Source organism: Mesocricetus auratus, unplaced genomic scaffold (assembly GCF_017639785.1).
Source record: "Mesocricetus auratus isolate SY011 unplaced genomic scaffold, BCM_Maur_2.0 Super-Scaffold_100004, whole genome shotgun sequence".
Classification (NCBI taxonomy): Eukaryota; Metazoa; Chordata; class Mammalia; order Rodentia; family Cricetidae; genus Mesocricetus; species Mesocricetus auratus.
The window spans coordinates 57,985,118-58,008,311 of record NW_024429189.1 but is presented as its reverse complement, the minus strand read 5'-3'; the positions used below and the strand labels follow the sequence as shown (position 1 = coordinate 58,008,311).

Below are 23,194 nucleotides of genomic sequence, written 5' to 3'. Positions count from 1 at the left end.
GAAACAGCTGAACTGAACAAAGGGGAGCTCTTGGATCCCAGCCTGATGGCTGGGAGGCCAGCATGGAACTGATCCAGATTCCCTGAATGTCGGTGTCAGTGAGGGTGCCTAGGTAATCTATGGGGCCTTGGGTAGTAGATCAGTATTTATCCCTGGCATACAAATGGACTTTGGGTGTCCATCCCACAATGAGGGATGCTCTCTCAGCCTAGACTTCTTGGGGAAGGGCCTAGGCCCTGCACTGAGGGAAATGATAGGCTCTGGAGATCCCCCATGGAGGGCCTCACCCTCCCTGTGGAATGGAGTGTGGATTGGGTTGGAGGCTGGGGGCCTGTTGGGGACCCGGGGGGAGGAGGGGAGGGTGAGGGAGCTGGGATTGACATGTGAACCAATCTTGTTTCTAATTTAAATAAAAAATGGCAAAAAGAAACTATTGAAAGCTGCAAGAGGAAAAAATAGCAAGGTACATACAAAGAAAAGCTCATCAGAATAACAGCTGAATTCTGAAAGAAAATTTTGAAAGCCAGAAGAGCGTGGACAAATGAATTCTAACTCCTAACAAACTGCGATGGCCAGCCTACACTAATATATCCAGTAAAACTATTCTCAATAATTGAAGGGAAGGGAAAATTTCCATAATATGAACAGCCTAAAATTTTTATATAAAAACCAAATCTCAAGAAAATACAGGAATCAAAACTTAGTGCTGAAAAGAGTAATAAGAATAGCTGAGAAACTGTTAGAAATATAAAGCTATAATTATTAAAATACAAAATATCACTGAGAATACAAACAACTCCAAAAGTCAACAACCTGATGATTACAACTAACACACATTTAAATAATGACTTTAAATATTGCCAGCAGTCAGTAGTCAGTGTTCTAGTGCTGTGAAGAGACACCACAACTAAGGCAAGTTTTATAAAATAGAGCCTTTAATTTGGGAGACTGCTTAGTTATTTAGGGAATAGTCCATGGTCATCATGGCAGGAAGCAGGCAAACAAGATACAGAGGCAGTAGCTGAGAGGTTTACATCCCAATCTACAGGCAACAGGCAGAGAGTGGAGGGAGGAAAGGAGGGAGGAAGAGAGCCAGAGCAAGAGTGAGCAAGCGAGAGAGAGAGAGAGAGAGAGAGAGAGAGAGAGAGAGAGAGAGAGAGAGAGAGATGACATTGGCTTTTGAAATCTCAAAGCCACTCCCAGTGATAACCTCCTCCAACAAGGCCATACCTCCTAATCCTTCTCAAACACCACTCCTTGGTGACTAAACATTCAAATATATGAGCCTATGGGGACAGTTCTAATTTAAACACCACAAATATAAATGATTTCAATTCTTTAATCAAAAGACAGACTGACAAATGGATCAAGAAACAAAACTCTATTAATCTATTGCTTGCAAGAAATACACTTTTGTTTTAAGGAGAAGCACAATTTTAGAGTAAAAGGGCAGACAAAAGTATTCTGATCAAATGGGACCTGGATACAAGCAGGTTTTGCTACTATGGGATCTGACAAGACAGACCTCAAATTAAAACTAATCAGAAGAGATAAAGGGCACTTCACCTAATCAAGAGAATAGTTAACCGAGAAAACATTAGTATCCTAAATGAATCTGGGGCTCCCAATTTAATAAAAATTCCATTACTGCTTTAAAGGCACAGAATAACATCAGTCCACAAATAAAAAATTATTTCAGTATCCCATTTTCTCTAATAGACAGGTCTCTGGACAAAAACTTAGAGAAATATCAGAACTAATTGATATCATATATCAAATGGACTTAACAGATATCTATAGTATATTCCACACAAGCAACGAAGAATATACTCAGCCATACACAAAGGCTTTTCTAAAACAGACCCCACTTGGGACACAAAACAAATCTTTAGTTATTCAAAAAGATTTAAATAATTCTTTGTATCTTATCTGACTGCAATAAAACTTAAAATTGACAGCAAAAACAGCCTTTAGTAAGTATACAATGTCATGGAAATCAAACAGCTTATCACTAAATAATGGGCATATCAAAGACAAAATCAAGAAAGAAAGAAAATCTTCCTGTAAGTAAATTAAAATAAAAACAACACAACAAAACTCTGGGACACACTGAAAACAGTCCTACAAAGGAAATTTATTAGCCCCCATTGTATACATCAAAAAGTTAGAAAGAACACAAATATAATTTGGAAAAACAAACAAAAGGTAAATCCAGTTGGCAGCAACAAATCAATGAAGTGGAAATAAAGAAAACAACACAAAAATTAATAAATATAAAACATGGTTCTTTGAGAATATAAACAAGATTAAGAGACCCCTGGCCCAACTACCCAAAGAAAGAAAGAGGGGACCTAATTATAGAATCAGAAATGAACAGGGAAGTATTATAAATACAGGCCATTATTTCTTATGAATATAGGGTAAAAATTACTCAATAAAATGAAAGCAGAATACAATGTGACTAAGAAGTCTTTACTCCTGAAATTCAGGGGTGGTTCAACATATGCAAGTCAATAAATGCAATAAACCACATACATGGACTTCAACTATCACACAATTATCTAAATAGAATGCAGAAAGGGTTTTGAAAAAAAATCCAGCATGCCTTCATGATGAAAATCCTAAAATGAATGTAGGGCTAGAAGGCACTAGCCTCAAAACAATAAAAGCTATATATGAAAAACTCACAGCTAACATCATCTTAAATAGAGAAAAGGCTTAATGCAATCCCACTGAAGTCAGGAAGGAAACAGGAAACACTATCCCCACTTCTCAATATTATGCTTCAAATACTATCTGGAGCAATGAGTCAAGAGAAGGAAATTAAAGGGGTACAAATAGGGAAAGAAGAAGTAAAACTATCCTTATTTGTAGATGATATGCTACTATACATTAGAGATTCCAAAAATTCTATCAGAAAACTTAGAAATTATGAACAAATTCAGCAATGTGTTAGGATAATCAACTTGCTTAAATCAACTTCTAAATAGTACATAGTGATTATAGTTTTCTCTATCTCAACTTCTCTCGTTCATTCCCACTCCCCTTCCCCTTCAGATAAATACCCTTTCTGTCTCTCATTAGAAAACAAACAGGGATCTAAGGAATAATACTATAATAAATAAGATAAGCCATAACAACAAATTGAGATAGCACTAAACAAACTAATATGAGAAAAAGAGACAAAGAAATCTTATCTGGATTGACATTACTCCCTCCAAGACTCAAAAGGCAACTTAACAGCTCATCCATACTAAACATGAGACACTTTCTTTTGGCTTGTTGAGTAGGTCTTTCTAATAGACTCCCAAAACATACAGTATGTTGCCACTTCCCTTGGATGTTCCCCAGAGGTGAAAGATAAGTCCCTATTCCTAAAGACTCCATGTCCTTCAGATACAGGATCCTGAGACCCCTGAATTAGAACTTATCTGAATACCTCCTTCTGGAAGACTAGCTTTTATGGTACCAAAAGGTATCATGCAAGTTTCTAAAGGGGGAAACAATCAACATTCTTACCCAGCTATGATGGCTATGAGCCACATCAACGATAAGCATGGTACGATAACCCTAAGGGTGCAGTAGTGGTGTGTATAACTTGCTAGTAACCAGAAGTTCTCTAATTGCACTTAAGACTTGCTCAACAAGAGAGAGCCCATTCCTGGAATGGATACCTAGCTAACTACTTGGTGCTAATGAAATAATGGTTACTAGAGTAGAAGCTATAGACACTAATTTACTGAACTAGCATAATCCCTAATGACAATCTACAAACATTGGTCCTTATACTCACAGATAACTATAGCCTTGACCCATCATCAAAGATAGGTCTCATTTTAATAGACAGAGAACACTACAGAAAATCACAACTAACCAAGTGCAGAGTCATGGCGCCTAATCCCATAGGCATACCTATTAAACACTTCTGTACCTAAGGCTCAGGGGATATGCAGAAGAGTGGTCTGAAAGATTGTTGGAGCAATGAAATTGTATCAAGTAGTAATGTCAGAAGAAACACCTATAAAGTGTTGGTACACAGCTTTAATCCCAAAACCCTAAAGGTAGAGGCAGGTAGATCTCTGTGACTTGAAGCCAGCCTGATCTACATAGTGAGTATGGCCATGACTATGTAGAAAGACCCTGTCTCAAATAAAATCCCAAACCCAAAATTCCAACCCAACCCAATCCAACCCATCCCAACCCAACCAAAACAAAACAAAAGCCCAGAAGCGATGTATCAGATTCCTTGGGACTGGAATTAAAGATTGTTATTAGCTGCCATGTGTGTGCAAGGAATCAAACTTGGGTCTTCTGTAAGAGCAGTCAGTACTCTTTACCATGTACCTGTGCCTTTAACCCTAATTATTCATGTTTATTTCTCTATTTATTTTTGTGATTTTTGTTTCTAAAGGATAATGTTTGATTCAGGAGTTGAATGTGCAAAAAGAAGTTTCAAACTTTTTTATAACTCTTAACATGTCTTATTAATAATTAGTTTAAATTAACTTCTTTTTGTTTAATCTTTATTCAAGGTTGTGTTTTTATGAGTTTCACTGACAAAAAGGATATTTTGTTTGAAACTTCTATTATAGTATCTTTCAGATGTTTTATCACAGGAAACTTAAAGTATATACAGGTATTCTCAAAGCAGTATAGTAAATTCTCCTGCAATCTACCAACATGACCACTTTAAAGATTATTAGTTCAGGGCAAATTAACTTTCCTTTATGTCATGATATCTCAATGGTAGGTCTAAGATCTCTTCACTTTGGGCTATTCTTTGTTATATGGGAGTGTCTTGTGCCTTGTAAGATGTTTCTCTGTGTCCTTGGCCTCTACTTTGCTAATGTTGTTGGTATTTTTTCTACTTAACTAAGTTGGACAATGGGAAAATGCTTTTAGACAGAACTAAACCTCCTTTGAGGCAAAGCCATTGCTGAAAGAGAGTCTATGATGTGTATCATTTTGTCTGTTCAATTGTTTTCTTCCCACAGACAGTGAGAAGTCCTTTTTAAATTTCCTGACATGTATGTTTCACCTTCTATGTGAAGATACCAGATTAATCTTATGATGGGTAGGTAAATTCTCACCTATTAACAGACCTTTATGGGTTAACAGTCTGTGAACACTGAGTGAATGCAACTGGTTTGCATTTCTCTCTGATCTAATGTTTCCTATAGAGGCTTTTGAGGTCTTGCTTCCCATGAGGCATTCTTTCTTAGTAGAAAGAAAAGGGACTGCAGATCTCTGGGGGGCTCCGTCCTCTTACCTGATCATGTCTTCTCCCTGGGTATCATCTAGGCAGCATGAACTTAAGGCTGAGCTGTCTGGGTGATCTGTTTTCTATGGAACATCTGGGAGGCAAGTCTACTTTTCTTTTACTAAAAAATTGGGTAGAGATGAGTCCTAGTGACTCTGTATCTATATATAGTCTTGATATCTCCAAGTTTAAGACTTAAAGGGAAGCAGATCTAGCCTGTTACTACAGGGGCACAGGGGTAGGTCATAGTTTGCTTAATGCTTCTCTGTTGTCTCACCAAGAAACGGCGTGAACCCAGAGACTTTTTTTGGCATATGTATATTTATTCAGAGCAGCAAAATCAGAAGAATTCTGGTGTGACTTTAATATCTGTTCATGGGCTTCTTGTGATAACTAAGTGTACTTTGAAAGAAAAGGGAGTGTTACAAGGAGACACATAATGTACTAGCAATGAAGTGGTGAGAAAGAAATAGTCTCTGCCTTAAGGAAGCTCAGGCTATAGCTAGACAGATGACTGCATAAATAATTATAATTCAGTATGGTAAGTGCTTTGATTCTAAAATGTCATGGGATAAGAAGGACCACTGGTTGTGAGGACCTATGGAAGAGCATGAAGAGTCATATGATGAGAACTTCACCTGCACCAAGAAACTGGGAATGAAAACTGTGGTCTCAATCCTGGAGTCATATGTTACATGCATGGTATTGATTGGAATCTTAGCCTATAAGAAGTTAAAGAACTTTCTATGTATTACACAATAGCCATATGATAAAACTGAATGTGAGATCAAGAATCCAGCCAGTGAGTAGTGCCTTCTTTCATGAGTGAGTTTTTGGTCTTCACCCTCTTTTTGTTTTTGTGTTTGTACTAGTGTGTCCCTTTGTGATATGAGTGGAAGTCACCTGGTTCCTACATTCAGGAGCCCTGGAGTCTTGCTGTAGGAGAGGTTCTGTTGATACATACAGTCCTCAACTACTTCACGTACCAGGAGATTTTCAAGTCAGTCAGTGGCAGTCTGGGTGATTTTCTGAGGAGCTGGAGAGCTGTCTCTAGGGGATGATGTCTCAGAGCATGAGTGGACACTATGAAAGGATGTAAGACAACTGACACTGAAGCTACAGGGCTAGAGGAAATGATCATGTCAGCAAAGAAGAAAATTGTGCATGGGTTGAATTATGGTGATGTCATCAAGCAAACAACTATATAGAGTGAGAATCCAGAGGAGCAGCAGAATGGAAATTACAGGCTATGACTGTGTACAGGCTTGTAGTCTCTCTAAGGGGTGCGAAGTGTCAAGGGAGATACAGCATGAACATGTCTTGAGAAGACACTAATGAGTGTGTGAGAGGTTGGAGACCATCCCCTGTAAACCAAGAAAGGAAAATGAGCTAGGAGAAAGGTAAAGAGGGAAATTTGTAGGGGAAAGTACAACAAAGATGTTTAAAAGTACTAGAAAAGCATATAACTTGGATATAGCAATACTATCCTGGATGTCCCATGTTGAACAATAAGTGCATTTATTGAGTTTTTAATTGATCATCTCTCTTTGAGTCCACCCTCTGTAAGTAAGTCTGTGCTCCTCAGCTGACACACTCTTGATGTTCCTCACTGACTATAGGTAAACTCTAAAGTCCACAACACCCCTTCATATATCAGGGGTATTCTTTTCCTGCAGCTTTACATTTAGTTATTTTCTCCATAATTCCAGTCATACACAATACATTGACACTCTCTTCATCCGTTTGGAACTCTCATCTTTTTGTTACTAATTCCTGCTCATTTTAAAAATACTTAGCTCACAGGTATCCTGCAAAAGATTTAATTTACTTATTTCATGAAGTCTTTTGTGGCGTTTCAGGTCATACCACCCAACTTCCTCCCTCATGGCTAACATACACAATGTGACTGAGTTCATTTTTCTGGGACTGTCTCCCAATCAAGAGGTGCAGAGAGTCTGTTTTGTGATATTTCTGCTCTTGTACACAGCCATTGTGCTGGGGAACCTCCTCATGGTGGTCACTGTCACAGTCAGCAGAAGTCTTGGATCCCCCATGTACTTCTTCCTCAGCCACCTCTCCTTCGTGGAGATCTGCTACTCCTCTACAACAGCCCCCAAACTCATCTGGGATCTCCTAGCTGAGAAGAAATCCATATCTGTGTGGGGCTGCATGACACAGCTTTTCTTCATGCATTTCTTTGGTGGCACTGAGATTTTCCTGCTCACGGTGATGGCCTATGACCGCTATGTGGCCATCTGCAAGCCCCTGCACTACACCAGCATCATGAACCGACAGGTGTGTGTTGTCCTCGTGGGAACAGCATGGATGGGAGGCTTTGTGCACTCCTTTGTCCAGATCCTTCTCATCTTCCGCTTACCCTTCTGTGGCCCCAATGTCATTGACCATTATTTCTGTGACTTGCTTCCTGTGCTCAAACTTGCCTGCTCAAACACTTTCCTTATTGGTTTTCTGATTGTTGCCAATGGGGGTACACTGTCTGTGATCAGTTTTGTGGTCCTCTTAGCATCCTATGTAGTCATCTTGTTTCATCTGAGAACACAGAGTTCTGAGGGACGAAGCAAAGCTCTGTCCACCTGTGGGTCCCATGTCGCTGTGGTTGTATTGTTCTTTGGTCCATGTGTCTTCATCTATCTGAGACCTTCAGCCACTCTGTCTGTAGACAAGATGGTAGCTGTGTTCTACACAGTGATAACTCCCCTCCTCAACCCTATCATCTATTCCCTGAGAAATGCAGAAGTGAAGAAAGCCATGAAAAGTCTATGGATCAGGGCACTGAAAGTAGATGAGAAATAGAGTCTGGGTATTAGTGGCTGTCAGTATTGGAATGGTGCTGGGTCCAAATTGATTGGGCACTGTGAGTGGAAGTGATGCTCAGCATTACTGTAACTGGTGAACAACATCTAAAATACTTGTAAATCAGTTCCTTTATGAAAATAGTCTTAAATAACTAGCTATTTTATATTGTTTGCATTTTGCCACCACTCATAATACTGTAGCAAATATTTGCAGCAGAATACTAGACTATACTTATTTTGGTTTAGGTTCACTTCCTATGGTAATTTTACTGTGACATGGGACAGACATATCTTTGCTTCACAGGGTTACTTTGAGCAATTTGTCTTATAAATGCCTGTTTGATAGAAACAAACATTTCATTTAACAGAATAGTTTACTTTTTGTGTATGAAATAAATGAATGGATGAGCTATCTCATTGTGTCTTGACAGATGCTTGTTAATTACAAAAGGAAACATGTAACTTGTTAAATATCTCTTATACAACTGTCCAAAGTGAATATCACTAGCAATGAGCTAAACCAATGGAGCATAGCTCTGTATATGATATGTTCTAGAGACACCCAACATCGTAACTGTGCTATTCTTTCAAAAACAAATAATCTAAGTAAAATTTTTTAATAGGTTAAGAAAAAATCAAATTGAAGGATGTCTGCATTATTGCTGGTAATTCACTGTTCAAAAGAGTGGGAAGAAAGGAAGATTGAAGAATTGTTTCCCCTTTAAGTTACTCTTTAGGACAGGCTGTATGCCCAGCAGCAGATGAACAACAGAAAGTGAACTCAGTGGCATCTTTGGAGTTTTCTCATCTTATAATATTGTACCAGGGCTTTTCTTTTTTTCTTTAAAGATTTTTAAATCTCATTTTTAGTTTTAATTTTATGTATATGTAAATATAAATTATTCTCTCTTTTTTAATGTCACAGATCTTTTGCATATATGTGATGGCTTTCAATGTATGTTTTTATGGAATTTCTGAGATTGCACATGAGTGGGTCTCTGTGTCCATATCTGTCTTATTTGTCTTTTCTTTGGCTCTTTTGTTTTGTCCTATTCCTATGTGTTAGTTTCTATTTTGTTTTATTTTATTGTTACTTCTTAGAAACCGATTTGTTTTCTAATGAGAGATTGAAGAAGGGTGCATCTGGATGGGGGAGGAGGTAGGGAAGAACTGGGAAGCATAGAGGGAGGGAAAACCACAATAAGGATGTATTATGGGAATATATATGTGTATACATATGAGAAAAAGCATTTTCTTTTTATTTTATTTGTAAAAGTGAAATAAAACGTAATTCATTTAAGTGATTGATAGATAGTTGTCACTATAGTATGTGTGTGGAAGATCACATCTCTAAAATTCCCTGCTCCCACTAAAGATGCAACAGGTACCTTACAAATCTTGGATAACATTTCATAGCCTGTTACTCAAACACTCCTCAACTGGAAGACTCCTAAGTACCTCTGGAGGGATTTCCAAAGGGCAGGTGGTGTCCACACATAGTTTTTTCTTTTTTTCCAATATTTTATTTTAAAACAATCTTTCTTCATTTTACATACCAATCCCAGTTCCCATTCCTTCCCTTCCTCCTCCTCTCCAGCCCCATTCCATCCCATCCACTCCTCAGAGAGGGTGAGGCTTCCCATGGCCACCATTAAAGATGCCTTTTGTTCCTTGGCAGACCACAAGATACAGCTGTTAGTAACATCTGGCTGTGGAAAACCTGTCTAGGGCTCTCCAGGAAATAACATGTGAGAACCCTGTGGTCCCTCTGAGAATCCTTCAGAAAAAGGCCTAAATCTGAAGTTTCTTTTAAAATTGTTTGTTCAGGAAGGTTATTGGCACAGCCTCAAGCATGTCCCTGCAGAAACTTAGGTGAACATGTCACTATGATGCTGTGTGAAGCATTTTATCACTTGGGGAATTGTGTGTAAAACCAACTTTCTGACATGACAAGAAAGTAATAATGTGATAGGTAATCCTGCTTGCATTTAGACTTTCCTACAAAGTTTTTGAGGTGTGTGAAGAAACAGTTAAAAAGTTGAAATTTTATGGTGGACCTTCCAAGAGTCATTACATAACCTTTTAGAAAATGAAATGACATTTCTGTTTGACAAAAACCCAGTAATTCCATTTATTCTCTGTGATATTAGAAAATGTGTAATTTTGTAAATGTACTACATTTTCTCCATCCACTCTTCAGTTGAGGAGCATTTAGGTTGTTCCCTTTTTCTGGCTATTATAAATAATGCTGCTATGAACATAGTGGAACAGATGTCCTTGTTGTATGAATGTGCATCTTTGGGTATATACCTAAGAGTGGAATTGCGGGGTCTTGTGGTAGACTGATTCCCATACTGAGGAATCTCCATACTGATTTCCAAAGTGGATGCATGAGTTGACACTCCCACCAGCAGTGGAGGAGTGTTCGTTTCTTAGCGGAAAAAGACAATGGAATCTTGAAATTTGCAGGCAAATCGACAGCACTAGAAGAAGCCATCCTGAGTGAGGTAATACAGTCACAAAAAGACAAACACAGCATGTACTCACTCATATATGATTTTAGACATGGATCAGGGGAGTGTCAGCATACAATCCCACTGCCAGAGAATCTGAGAAACAGGAAGAACCCTAAGAGAGATATGCATGGTATCTCAGAGAGGGAAAATGAAGCAAGATCTCCTGAGTAGATTGGGAGCATGGGGGAGCAGGAGAAAGAGAGGGGGAGAGGAGGAGGGGAGAGGAGGACCTGGGGGAGCAGGAAGGTAGGGTCAGGGGAGGAATGGAGGAGAGCAGGATGGGAGATACCATGATAGAGGGAGTCATTGTAGGTTTGAGGAGAGATCTGGCACTAGTGAGATTTCCAGAGATCTACAAGAATGACACCAACTGGCAAACTAAGCAATAATGGAGAGACTACCTTAAATGCCCCTCCTTGATAATGAGTTTGACTACTTCCTTATATGCCATCTTCGAACCTTCAACCAATGATTGATGGAAGCAGAAGCAGACACCCACAGCTAAACACTGAACTGAACTCCTGGAACCCAGTGACAGCAAAGGGGTCAAGACTGGGCTGGTGAAACCCACAGAAATAGCTGACCTGAAAAAAGGGGGAGTTCTTGGACCCCAGACTGAGGGCTAGGAGGTCAGCATGGGACTGATCCAGACGCCCTGAATGTGGTGTCAGCGAGGAGCCTAGTCAATCTATGGGGCCTTGGGTAGTGGATCAGTATTTATCCCTGGCATACAGGTGGACTTTGGGTCCCCATCCCACAATGAGGGAGGCTCTCTCAGCCTGGACTCTTTGGCGAGGGCCTAGGCCCTGCCCTGAATGAAATGACAGACTCTGGAGATCCCCCAGGGAAGGCCTCACCCTCCCTGGGGAATGGAGTGGAGATTGGGTGGGGGGCTGGGGGGCTGAGGGGCTGGGAAAGAGGGGGAGAGAGAGGGAGCTGAGATTGACATGTGAAGCAGGCTTGTTTCTAATTTAAATAAAAATATTAAAAAAGATAATGGCAATCCTAAAAAATAGAAAAAAGAAAAAAGTAAATGTGTTATTTTAGTTTGACAATGAGAATGTAGTGAGAATTCTATCTTACATACTAGGGGAATCAACAGTGAAATCCAGTTTATATGACAGCTTCCCAAGCCAAGATTTTTGTGTATTAGGAAACCTCATAAAACAGTTAGTGCTCCTGTAAGATATCCCTAGATGTATCAAAAATTTGGAGGTTGCTGATGAGGGGTGATATTTTGCTATGCAATCCTTCCTTTGTTCTTTTGACAGAAATGTCTTGTGTATAGCTTGCAATCTTTGTTCATTTATTTGTCTTCTTGGTGTCCCTTTCCCTTTGAGGCCTGGATCCTCCCCCATTCTTCATGTGCTCCCATCCTCCCCTTTGCTCTCCAGCTTCCTCAGCATTCTCTCCATCTTCCCTGTTTCCCTCAGATTCTCTCTCCCCAGTCAACTGCATTCCCAGCACCTCATGTCCGGCTTCCCACTTAGGGATCCAGGCCTCAGAATGAATGTATTTCAGTTTTCTACTTGTGGAAAGAAAAAAAAATCCTAATTATGATTCCAGGCTTGAGCCTCCTGGGTCATTTCCATCTAGTTTCAATAAAAGGAAAAAAAATAACATGTCTCAGTTCTTTATGAACTGATGACAATTGTATGTAATGTATGCTTGTGGATGAGATCTTTTTAGATGAAGTTGTGGGATTGTGTAAATGTTAGTTTGCTAACTTTGAAGATGACACTGTCCATCTCAGAGAGCATCTTTGGATTTAGGAATTACTCACTGAAGTAGTAGGGTTAAAGGGACATTTTGTAAAAGTTTTTTAAAGATTTTATAATATATACATTTAAAAATCGTCACAACAATTTATTAGGAACATAAAGTAGAGCAGACAAGGAAAGTAACTATGATTGATTTGCATAACTATCTGGATGGATATTAATAAAAATTGAAGTTGTGTTTTTTTGTGAAAAAGAAGGAGCAGGGGTGATAAAGACACAATGTGCTCATGTACAAAATTCTCAGAAAATATAAAAACTATTAAATAAAAATAAGCACCACTTCAATTATATTTGCTTACGGTATACAACATGCTCTTTTGATGTACTTATACCCAGTGAAAGATTTAGTACAATGAAGAAAATATAGGTATGCACCACCTTTATTTTTATTTTGCTGTGAATATTATTTATCTACCTTTTTACAACCCAACAGCCATTTCCCCTCCTTCCTTTCTTTCCAGTCCTTCCCCTCCATAAGCCACCACCATGCCCTACTCCTTGTTTCTATTCAGAGGAGGGAAGGCCTCCTATGGATATTGACATAGGAAGGCATAACTGAAGGTTAGACAAGACAACCTATTACAGGATAAGGTTCCCAAAAGCTGGCATAGGAGTCAGAGACAGCTTCTGCTCCCAATGTTAGGAGTTCTTTAAGAAGACCAAGTTATACAACTGTAACATATATGCAGAGGGCCGACTTCAGTCCCATGCAGGCTCTGTGAGCCGGTATGAGCCCAGGTTAGTTGATCTCATGGATTTTCTTGCTGTATCCTTGACCTCTCCTACAATCCTTCCTCCTCCTCTTCTGCAGGACTCCCTGGGATCCCCCTAATGTTTGGCTATGGGCTTCTGATTCTGTTTCTATCAGTTGCTGGATGATGCCTCTCTGATAAAATTGGGCTAGGCACCAGTCTATGGGTATAGCAGAATCATTTCATTTTTTTTGTCAGTCATGTTTGGTTCTATTCTAGGTTTCCCAGGCTATGCAGCCTCTAGGTCCTGGCCCTATAGTCAGTGTCAGGGCTGGGCTTCCTCTTATGGCATGTATCTCAAGCTAGTCCTATCATTGGTTGGTCATTCCCACATTCTCTGCATCACCTTTACCCAGCAACTTTTATAGTCAGAACAGATTGAAGTTATGTGGCTGGGTGGTGTCCCAATCCCTCCACTGAGCTGGGATCAACTTCTTAGATTCCTGGGAATTCCATTGCACTAGATATCTAGTTCATCCTTGAGATCCCCCAATTCCAGTTGTCTCTACCAGTACTCTCTCCCTTCACCCTCCCCCAACCTGACCCTTCCTGTTCCCATACCCCACTTCCCCACGATGTCTATTCAATTTCTCCTTCCTAGGGAGTTTCATATGTCCCTCACTGAACTCTCCTTGCTACTTAGTTTCTCTGGGGCTGTGAACTGTAGCATGGCTATCCTTTACAGCTAACATCCACATATAAACGAGTACATACCATGTTTGTTTTTCTGAGGTGTCTGGGTTACCTCACTCAAGATTATTTTTATAAGTGCCATCCATTTACCTGTAAATTTCATGATGTTATTGTTTTTAATAGCTGGAGAGTAGTCCATTCTATAAATCTACCACATTTCTTGGTTGAGGGACATGTATGCTACCAATAAGTCTGCTATGAACATAGTTGAGCAAATATTCTTGTGGTATTGGTCCACATCCTCTCCAGCTTGAGCTTTCACTTGTGTTTTTAATCCTAGCCATTCTATTAGGTGTAAGGGGGAATCTCAGAGTTGTTTTGGTTTGCATTTGCCTGAGGCTTAAGGATGTTGAACATTTCTTTAGGTGCTCCTATCATTTGAGAATTCTCTGTTTATATCTGTATGCCACTTTTTCCTAAAGATTTTTAAACTTTCTTTTTATTTGTGTCTTTCCCATCAAGTCTCCACATCATGTCTCTTGATCTCACCCATCCCCACAAATAAAACAAAATAAGATGTAAGAGAAGGGTGAATAACTGAAGAAAGGAGAATCCCACCATGGAATCTGCAGTGTGATACACTAAATCACACAGTAAAGCTCTTTATCCATAAATTTTTACATGTAGGAATTGGATTATTGGGTTTGTTGATGCCTAGTTTTTTTTCCAGTTCTTTATTTATTTTGGACATCAGCCCTCTGTCAGGTGTGGGGTTGGTGAAGGTATTTTTCCATTCTGTAGGCTGCTGTTTTGTCCTACTGACAATGTCCTTTTCCTTATATAAGCTTTTCAGTATCATGATACCACATTTATTAATTGTTGGTCTTAGTGTCTTTGAGATTTGTGTTCTGTTCAGGAAGTTACCTACTGTGCCAATGTGTTCAAGGCTACTCCCCACTTTTGCTCCTATCAGGTTTATTGTATCTGGTTTTATGTTGAGGTCTTTGATCCACTTGGACTTGAGTTTTGTGCAGAGTGATAGATAGGGATTTATTTTCATTCTTCTGCAGCTTTGAAAATAGAGTTTGTGTTTTTGTGTAGTGTTTGTAGTAGGATACTGATGGGAGGAGTAATGTCACTTTTAGATTTTGGTTTATAATTCTCGGGACTTTGAAGAAGCAGTGTCACTACACTGAGCAGATGACAGTAAGTGCATGTCTCACATCAGTTTTCTGCTAGCTCCTTCACAGGGTGTCAGCTGCTGGTTACATTGTGGGTAGGTAAGTTCTACAACTCCTAATAATTTGATTCAATAGAATCATTTATGATTTTTTTTGGTCTGAACAATTTTCCTCACCTTTCAGAAACTTCTTTGCTTAATCTCTCAAATGGGAATGTCAGTTGCTATGGGAGAATATCACTTTCACTATATGAGAAATTAGAAACGTAGAAAGATATAGAAATGCAAATGCAAACTGTTGCTTTAGAATGCCTATCTTGTAGTTAGAGAACTCTAGACTTTATGATGCCCCTTCACCATGTTCTGGGAATTCTTCATAAAATGCTTATACTTGTAAGAATGAACAATTGTAAGAATCTTACAACAGATGTTAAGAGCTGGGCTACTGTTTCCACTTTAGTTACTCTCTCATCTTTACAATGAGTGAGTAAATGAGCTCAAAGGCCATGCTATGACTCAGAGATGTTTAAAGTACATGTGTGAGATGACCTGGCTTTCCTTGACTGAAGTTTTTCTGGAACTTGTTGACATCATAGGTACAATGAAGTATAAGAAGAGGACAGGAGAGGCCATCTTGAGCCCTCTGAGAATGTTCTAGTGACCTGAGATATTGCATCCTTCTCTGTCACTAACCTGAGAATAGAGGAGGGAGCACCTTTGGGGCCAGATCAGCAGGGGCCAATCATGAGGGGGCAAGTAGAAATCTTGGCTTTCTAATTGGATTAATTAAAGAGAACTCCCTTAAACCTGAATGAAGTAAATTAGAACCTGACTTTTGTTGTTCTCAGAAACTCCCCAGGTGGAGGATGCTCAGGGAATTCAGATCTCTGATTTAAATTCTTCATCCCTCATACCTTAAATGGTTCAGGATCCTTGGTCCAGCAAATGTTTCCAACTTTCTTTTCCTAGGTCTTATGGTAGAATGATCCTATTATACTTTCTTATCACTTTCCTAATGGGAAGGTCATTAAGTGCTGGAGTTGTCACACAGGGGTGGAGCAGATTCCAAGTCTTTTCCATTCACTGAGCTCTTCCATGGATGGACAGATACTTGGGTGGGGCCTTTCACACACTGACATACTCCTTCTATCCCTTCCTTCTTCTCTTCTTATATCCTTCATTCTTTAATAAGGTCTCACATATCCCAGGCTGGCCTTATAGTTGCTAGGTAACCAAGGATGATCTTGAACTTCTGATTTTCCTGCAACCACCTCCAAGTGCATGTACATCACATCCAGTTTTATGCGATGCTGGAACTTTCTACAAGCTAGGTAAGCAGTCTACCAGCTGCACAGCACACCCAGTACCTACAATAGCTCATTTCACTCTTGGTACCCCTGCTTCACATGCTTTCATAACAGAAAGCCTTTCTCAGACTTGCTCTCAATCAGCTGATGGGATGGCCTTAGTTATCATTATGTCAGAATCTTGCCTATCTGACTAAATGACAGGGTGAGAGTTAGTTTGCACCTTGGCTCAGAGCAGATGTTATAGCCAGTCATTTTTAGCCAAGCTTCTGGTCACATGGCTAGCTAGGAATATTTGCAATGTTAGCTTTCCAAATTGGTTGCTGTACGTTCTTTTGATGTAAAGCAAAAGGATCACTTTTATTTGTACATTTAAGAAATTAATTCAAAATGTTATCATCTGGGAACAGTGTTAAAATAAAGTGTAGAGAGAAGAGGTAAAGAGGGATGGATGCCAGAGGGAACATGTGAGAATAACAGCACCACACTCGAGAGCTTACTATATAGAAAGGACTGATAAATGGCAGTTGTAAGATAATGTATAAAGAATGTATGCCGAGTAAGGTCATGATCAAATATATTGGGGCTAAGAACAAGGATTCTGTCCAGCTCTTAAGGAATGTTGGGTTCAGTATAAGGAGAGTGTTGAACTGTTTTTCCGCATCAGCTTGTGTGTGATGTCATTCAGAATTTGTTTATAAAACTCTGTTAGTGTACCAGTATGCAATACATTTTCAAAGCGTGATTGACTATTTACTTGTATTCCAAGTAAACTTTTATTCTCATTCTGTTTCCTTTTTTGTTTTTATCATTTATTTATTTCATTTATTTTACATACTGATCACAGTTTCCCTTCCATCCTCTCCTACCATTCCCTATCCACTCCTGCCTACTCTTGGCTTTTGGAAACTTATTCCTCCTGTTGAGTTGCCTCACCCAGCCTTGATGCAGGGGGAGCAGCTTGGTCCTGCCTCAACTTGATGCTTTTTTAATCATTTTTTAAAAAATTTAAAAACAATCTTTTCTCATTTTACATATCAATCCCAATTCTCCCTTCCTCCCCTCCTCCTGCTATCCCTCCTTCCCTCTATCCCTCCTTCCCTCTACCCCACTCCCTCATCCATTCCTCAGAGAGGGTAAAGCTTTTTTTTAAAGAAATATTATTTTGAGAATTTCAAGGGCCTTGGCTAAGACTTTCTTATACCTGACATTCTCTGAGGACATAAATCTACTAACTTCATCTGAGCCTGAATGGAGATCACCCAGAAATCTGAATTTTGGGTCTGGAGATGGGATGCAGTGGTTGAGTGCTCATGGAGTATACATGAGGCGTTGGTTGCTATCCCCAGCACTATAAAAAGAAAAAAGTCCGAATTTTGCTGAGGAATAATCTTGAATTGACATTTCCAAGTTTTAGACTCACAAACACTAACACACTCTATATTTCTTTGATCACTTTGTTTTTGGATATGGTTAATGACATAAAACTTTTTCTTCAGGAGTGACTGTGAAAATGAACTATAAAATATCTGGAAGGTAAAATTAAGAATCAAGGCAATTAAGTATTTCCAAGGTAAGTTCAGCCACTAAGCCTCTTCTAGAGTGTACTTGGAGTTATTTTCTTTTAAAAGAGACCATGTACTTTTGAGTATCTGGTCCATTTTGAGCGCTCCTCTGATGGGGGATGTCCTTCTGTATATAGGTGGCATTACGAGATGAGAAGAATTCTGGGGAGAGGATGCAGAGAGAAACAGAGAGAGAGAGAGAGAGAGAGAGAGAGAGAGAGAGAGAGAGAGAGAGAGAGAGAGAGAGAGAGAGATTTGGACCCTTCTCTGGTAAGATAAGACCACATGAAAATACTTAGATTAATAGAAATGGGTTAATAATTAAGAAAGAGAAAGCCAATAAGAAGCCTGAGCCATCAGTCAAACAGCTTATAATTAATATAAGCATCAGTGTGTTTATTTGGGGCTAAATGGCTGTGGAACAAGGCGGAACAGAAATTCCATCCACACTCCTCCATTGTTGCCTTGGCTTCCTAATACATGAGGTAATAGACAGAGAACTCAGAGATCACACCAAGCTATTTATTAGTATCTACTGTTTGTAAGTCTGTGTAGAGCACTACAGCAGATATAAGACATTCTCTAGGTGCCATCAAGAATTTACAGTTTTGCTGGTGAGACTTGATGGATGTATGTCAAACACTTAAGTTTAAGCTAACTCTTGGGGCTTAGTGCTGGTGATAAGCTCTGTGGTCCTGAACACAAGTCTTACAAAGGTCATTTGTTCCTGGCACTCAAGCTTGTCTGACTCCAGAAATATGCTTTCCCTTTCACAACCTCCTAGCTGTGAAGATACGCCATCTCAGTAGGCATTATATCCAGGGTAAGTGGTCCACTGGAATTGGATGGAGCCCATAATTTGTAATTCTGGTCTGCCTCCTGAATGGAGACAGATTTGGGTCAGCCCCAGAGGAGGAGGGGGTAGATGAGACACTGTTGATCAGAAGCTGTGAAACTTGGTTCTCATCCCAACTCCATGCCATCCAGGCCCCAGAGTCTTCCTCAGAAGGATGAGAATCCCATGAACTTCCTTCCAAAATGAACAGCTATGATTATTGAATGAAAGGAAATGAATAAAGAAGCTCCTGTGCCTGGTTGATCTCTTCCATCCCCATGCTATCTCTTTGGAGAAAATGTGGGAGAGGAAGAACAACTGGGCCAGTTACATCTTTTAGAACAGCATGGTATATGGGATTCTAAGGCAGGAAGTATCATACAGGAAATCACAGAGTAGGTTCTGGATTCGTTGGAATGATCTGAAAGGTTCTCAAGGAAATTGTTTATTGGGTCAGTTTAATTTAAGCTTCTATGTTCATTTCTATTTAGAGTTTTATTAACTTCAAATCCTAGAGACAGTCAGTTAGCTTTCTGCCTGATAAGAATGTGTACTTATCTTTCAGTCTTTTAGTCTGTCTCCAATAATTAAGAATTTAGAATTAAAATAATTTATGCCCCATAGATGAAATGTCATTGTTGTTGTCCTTGTTTAACTTGTCTGATAACCCCTTTATGACATTCTCTCAAACGCTTTTTCATTTCCACTGAGAAGATGTTGGTTCCTTTATTGTTGTTCCACCTAAATACATTTAATTTTTAGTTTTTAAGATGATTACATTGTAAGGATACTTTAAATATCAATAATCTTAAACTAAACCCAATTTAAGCCAAGCCAACCCAATCCAACCCAACTCAAATCAAATCATAGCTGAAAAGATATGTCAGTTGGTAAAGTGCTTGCCATGAAAAACTGAGGACCTGAATTTGATTCCCAGCAACCAAGTGAAAAGCAAGATGTGATGATGCTTATTTATAATCTCAGTGCTGAGGAGGCAGAGACAGGTGGATATCTCAGGTTTGCAGGCTATCCAGCCAGCCTACCAGAATTTACAAGCCCCATGAGCCAGTGAGAGACACTGTCTCAAAAAACATAATGTGTATGGCACTTCTGAGGAATTTTACCTGAGAGTTACCTCTGGTTTCCACATACATGCATGTGTACCCACCACTTCTGTGCATGTGTTGGGTGGATGATTCTTGTATCAGGATCCTGGAACACTGAACATTCTAAAGATAGTGTTATACATGCCTCCACTGCAAAAGTACTTTAAGCAACACCCCCTCACAGATGCCATGAGTAGTGTGATAAGGTAAATAAAAGTATAACCAACTATTTTTAATACTTGATAATCTGATTTTAGCATGTACAAGGTCAGGAGCCTGGTAAGTTTTATCAATTGAAGAACAATTAGAGTTGAGAAATTCTATCACTCCTTCTAGAATGTTGATCCATTCCTGGTGTAGGGGGGGACTATGTGATCAGTTAAGTCACTATGAGTCTCAGATTTAGGGCAGATGCTTGAAGAATACAAACAATTGTCTAAGTATGGTATTTGTGATCTTAAGTACATGGGTGAACCTAAGTGTTATCTTTCTTATTTATAAAATATTGTCTCATTTCCCTCTGGGCTGCATCATATACAGCTTTCTGACATTTTTGAGGATAGTCAGGTAATTCCTATGTATTTATAGCACTACCAAGTCAAATTGCAGCCTGAGATTAATATCCACCATTAGATAATTTCTGCTTTAGTCACTTGTGCCATGGAATCCTTGCTTTGGGGAAACCCAAATCAAAACATGGAGAGAGGGAGGGAGGGGAAGAGAAAGGAGCGGGAGGTAATACCAGACCCCAGAACCTGAAGAAGATGCCTCTCATTTCTAATGGAGTTCTGATTCTGGCTTCTGTGATTCTAGGTTCCCAGAAACTACACTTTAAAACATGAAAGCTACAAGCAACATAACAGAAATAATTTTCTTGGGATTTTCCCAGAGCCAGCATGTACAGAAGGTCATTTTTGCGATGTTTCTCTTGATGTACATAGCCATTGTACTGGGCAATGGCCTGATTGTGGTGACTGTTATGGCCAGCAAAGGGCTCTCTTCCCCTATGTATTTCTTCCTCAGCTACTTGTCGTTGGTAGAACTATGTTACTGTTCTGTCACAGCCCCTAAGCTCATCTTTGACTCTTTGCTCAAGAGGAAAGCAATTTCCCTCCAGGGATGCATCACACAGATATTTTTCCTCCACTTCTTTGGTGGCACTGAAATCTTTCTTTTGACAGTGATGGCCTATGACCGCTATGTGGCTATCTGTAAGCCCTTGCACTATGTCACCATCATGAATCGGAAAGTGTGTGGCTTCCTGGTAGGGGCAGCATGGAGTGGGGGCTTGCTGCATTCTGCTGGGCAAGCATTCCTCATTTTCCAGCTGCCCTTTTGTGGTCCCAACATCATTGACCACTACTTCTGTGATGTCCACCCAGTATTGAAGTTGGCTTGCTCAGACACCTTCCTCATTAGCCTACTAGTCATCATCAACGGTGGCTCCATCTCAGTGATCAGCTTTGCGGTGCTGCTGGTTTCTTATGTGGTCATCCTACATTCCCTGAGGAGCCACACAGCAGAAGGACGGCGCAGGGCCCTCTCTACCTGTGCCTCTCACCTTGTTGTGGTGGGGCTGTTTTTCATACCCTGTTCTTTTGTCTACATGAGACCCTGCATCACCCTCCCTGTGGACAAGATCGTGGCTGTGTTTTATACAGTTGTCACACCTCTCTTGAACCCCATTATTTACTCTTTCAGAAACACTGAGGTGAAAAATGCCATGAGGAGACTTGTAGGGAGGAAGATGACTTGGGAAGAAAAATAGAAAACTTAGGCAAAACAGGGACACTAGAAATGGGAAGCTGGGGGACACTTCAGATCGCACGCACTCAGTCTCTACCTTGTCTAACAGTGACCTTATTGGAACTTCCATTTCCTCATCTTTATGTTAATAGAAAAAGAGTGAAGATATCTGGAAGGGGGTAAGATGGATATTCCAGTGCTACAGGTGGCCGTGAGGCACATTGGCAAATCTGGAGAAAGTGAACTTCTTCGGAACCCCAGATCAGTCTGGGAAGTTTGAGGAAGGAAATAAAGAAAGAGGAGATATGGCTGAGTGTTGGTGGAACACACCTTTAATCCCAGCACTCAAGAGGCATAGGCAGGTGGATCTCTGTGAGTTTGAGGCCAGCCTAGTCTACAGAGTGAGTTCCTGGACAGCCTCCAAAACAATACAGAGAAGCCCTGTCTCGAAAAACCAAAACAAACAAACAAACAAACAAAAAGAGGAAATAAAGAGGTAGTGTTCATAGTTTTATTCTCTGATGTGTCCCAAGTATCTAGAACATTACTTGGCATTTTGTTGGTGTTCCATTAGTATTTGCTGATTAAATGAGTGAATGAATAAATACTAGCTATGGAATATGAAAACAATGACAGCAACAAATAGATAAAATATTATATTTTCTTATCCTGGAACTGAGAGTTTCTATTAAGGTGTTTACCCTGGAAGCTGTGTAGTAATATAATACAAACAGAATTCAAAACCCTGAGAAAATAGCAAAATCATGGTAAATGAATGAATATATGAAGGAATAAACAAATGTCATGAGTTCTAAGTAACTGAATAAATGAATTTAAGTAAATTGTATTAAATTCAATCATAACTAGCCAGTGGCTCATAAGTGCTCAGAACCTGACAAATGCTTCCCTCATCTTGACTATTGTAGTGATAAAGTGTGTGTGTGTGGGGGGGAGAGAATATAAATATGACTCCTTGACCCAAAGGCTGAGTTTCTTCTGGGTATATAAATAAAAATTGTGAAAACAGAAAAAGTTCTTCTTGACAGTACATCAGTACCTGGAGTAGAGTTATTGTGGGTCCAATGCCAACGGCAGGTTGGCAGAGGGTTGGGAAAAAGCAATTGAACTCCTACATAACAATGCCTAATCACTTAAAAATCATTAAAAAATTATTTTCCCCTTTCCATTTCCTTCATTCAAACCATCCTAGGAAGCACCATGTCTGATTCTCTCTTAAATGTATGGCTTCTGTTACACACACACACACACACACACACACACACACACACACACACACTATGTGGTGTGTGTCTATTCTAAATACATAAATACAGCCTAATTAGTCTATATAAATGTTACTTGCATTTTTGTTTTCAGGGCTGACCATTCGGTTTTGGATAAACAATTGGTGAGCTCTTCCTAAGGGAAGATTATTTCTCCTATTCTCAGAATTCCTTGGTTGCCTGCAGTTCTTTGTTTATGGTTGAAACCCAGTGAGATTTCCTTCTATGTTAGCATGTCCGTTGGTGTCATCTACTGTTGTTTTGGGGGGCCATCGTCCACCTGCACAGGGCTTTGAGAAGAATGCGTGGAGTTGGTGTAACTACAGCTTATATATTCCAATAAAGGTTTCCAGGCAGTATAGGAATTAAAATGTGGTTACATTCTGTTTCCCAAGTGAATGATTACAATAAATA

At 39.6% G+C, this 23,194-nt stretch overlaps 2 protein-coding genes across 2 annotated transcripts; both read left to right on the top strand.

The window, feature by feature from the left end:
* The first annotated feature begins 7,144 nt into the window (after window positions 1-7,144).
* On the top strand, window positions 7,145-8,074 carry LOC101823507 (olfactory receptor 4X2-like). Its single transcript, XM_040744922.1, has one exon. It carries the CDS (start codon window positions 7,145-7,147, stop codon window positions 8,072-8,074), a length of 930 nt encoding a protein of 309 aa, XP_040600856.1.
* Window positions 8,075-20,589: 12,515 nt separating this feature from the next.
* LOC101823769 (olfactory receptor 4X1) lies at window positions 20,590-21,519 on the top strand. The gene has a single exon (XM_005064565.1). It carries the CDS (start codon window positions 20,590-20,592, stop codon window positions 21,517-21,519), a length of 930 nt encoding a protein of 309 aa, XP_005064622.1.
* Window positions 21,520-23,194: the final 1,675 nt, after the last annotated feature.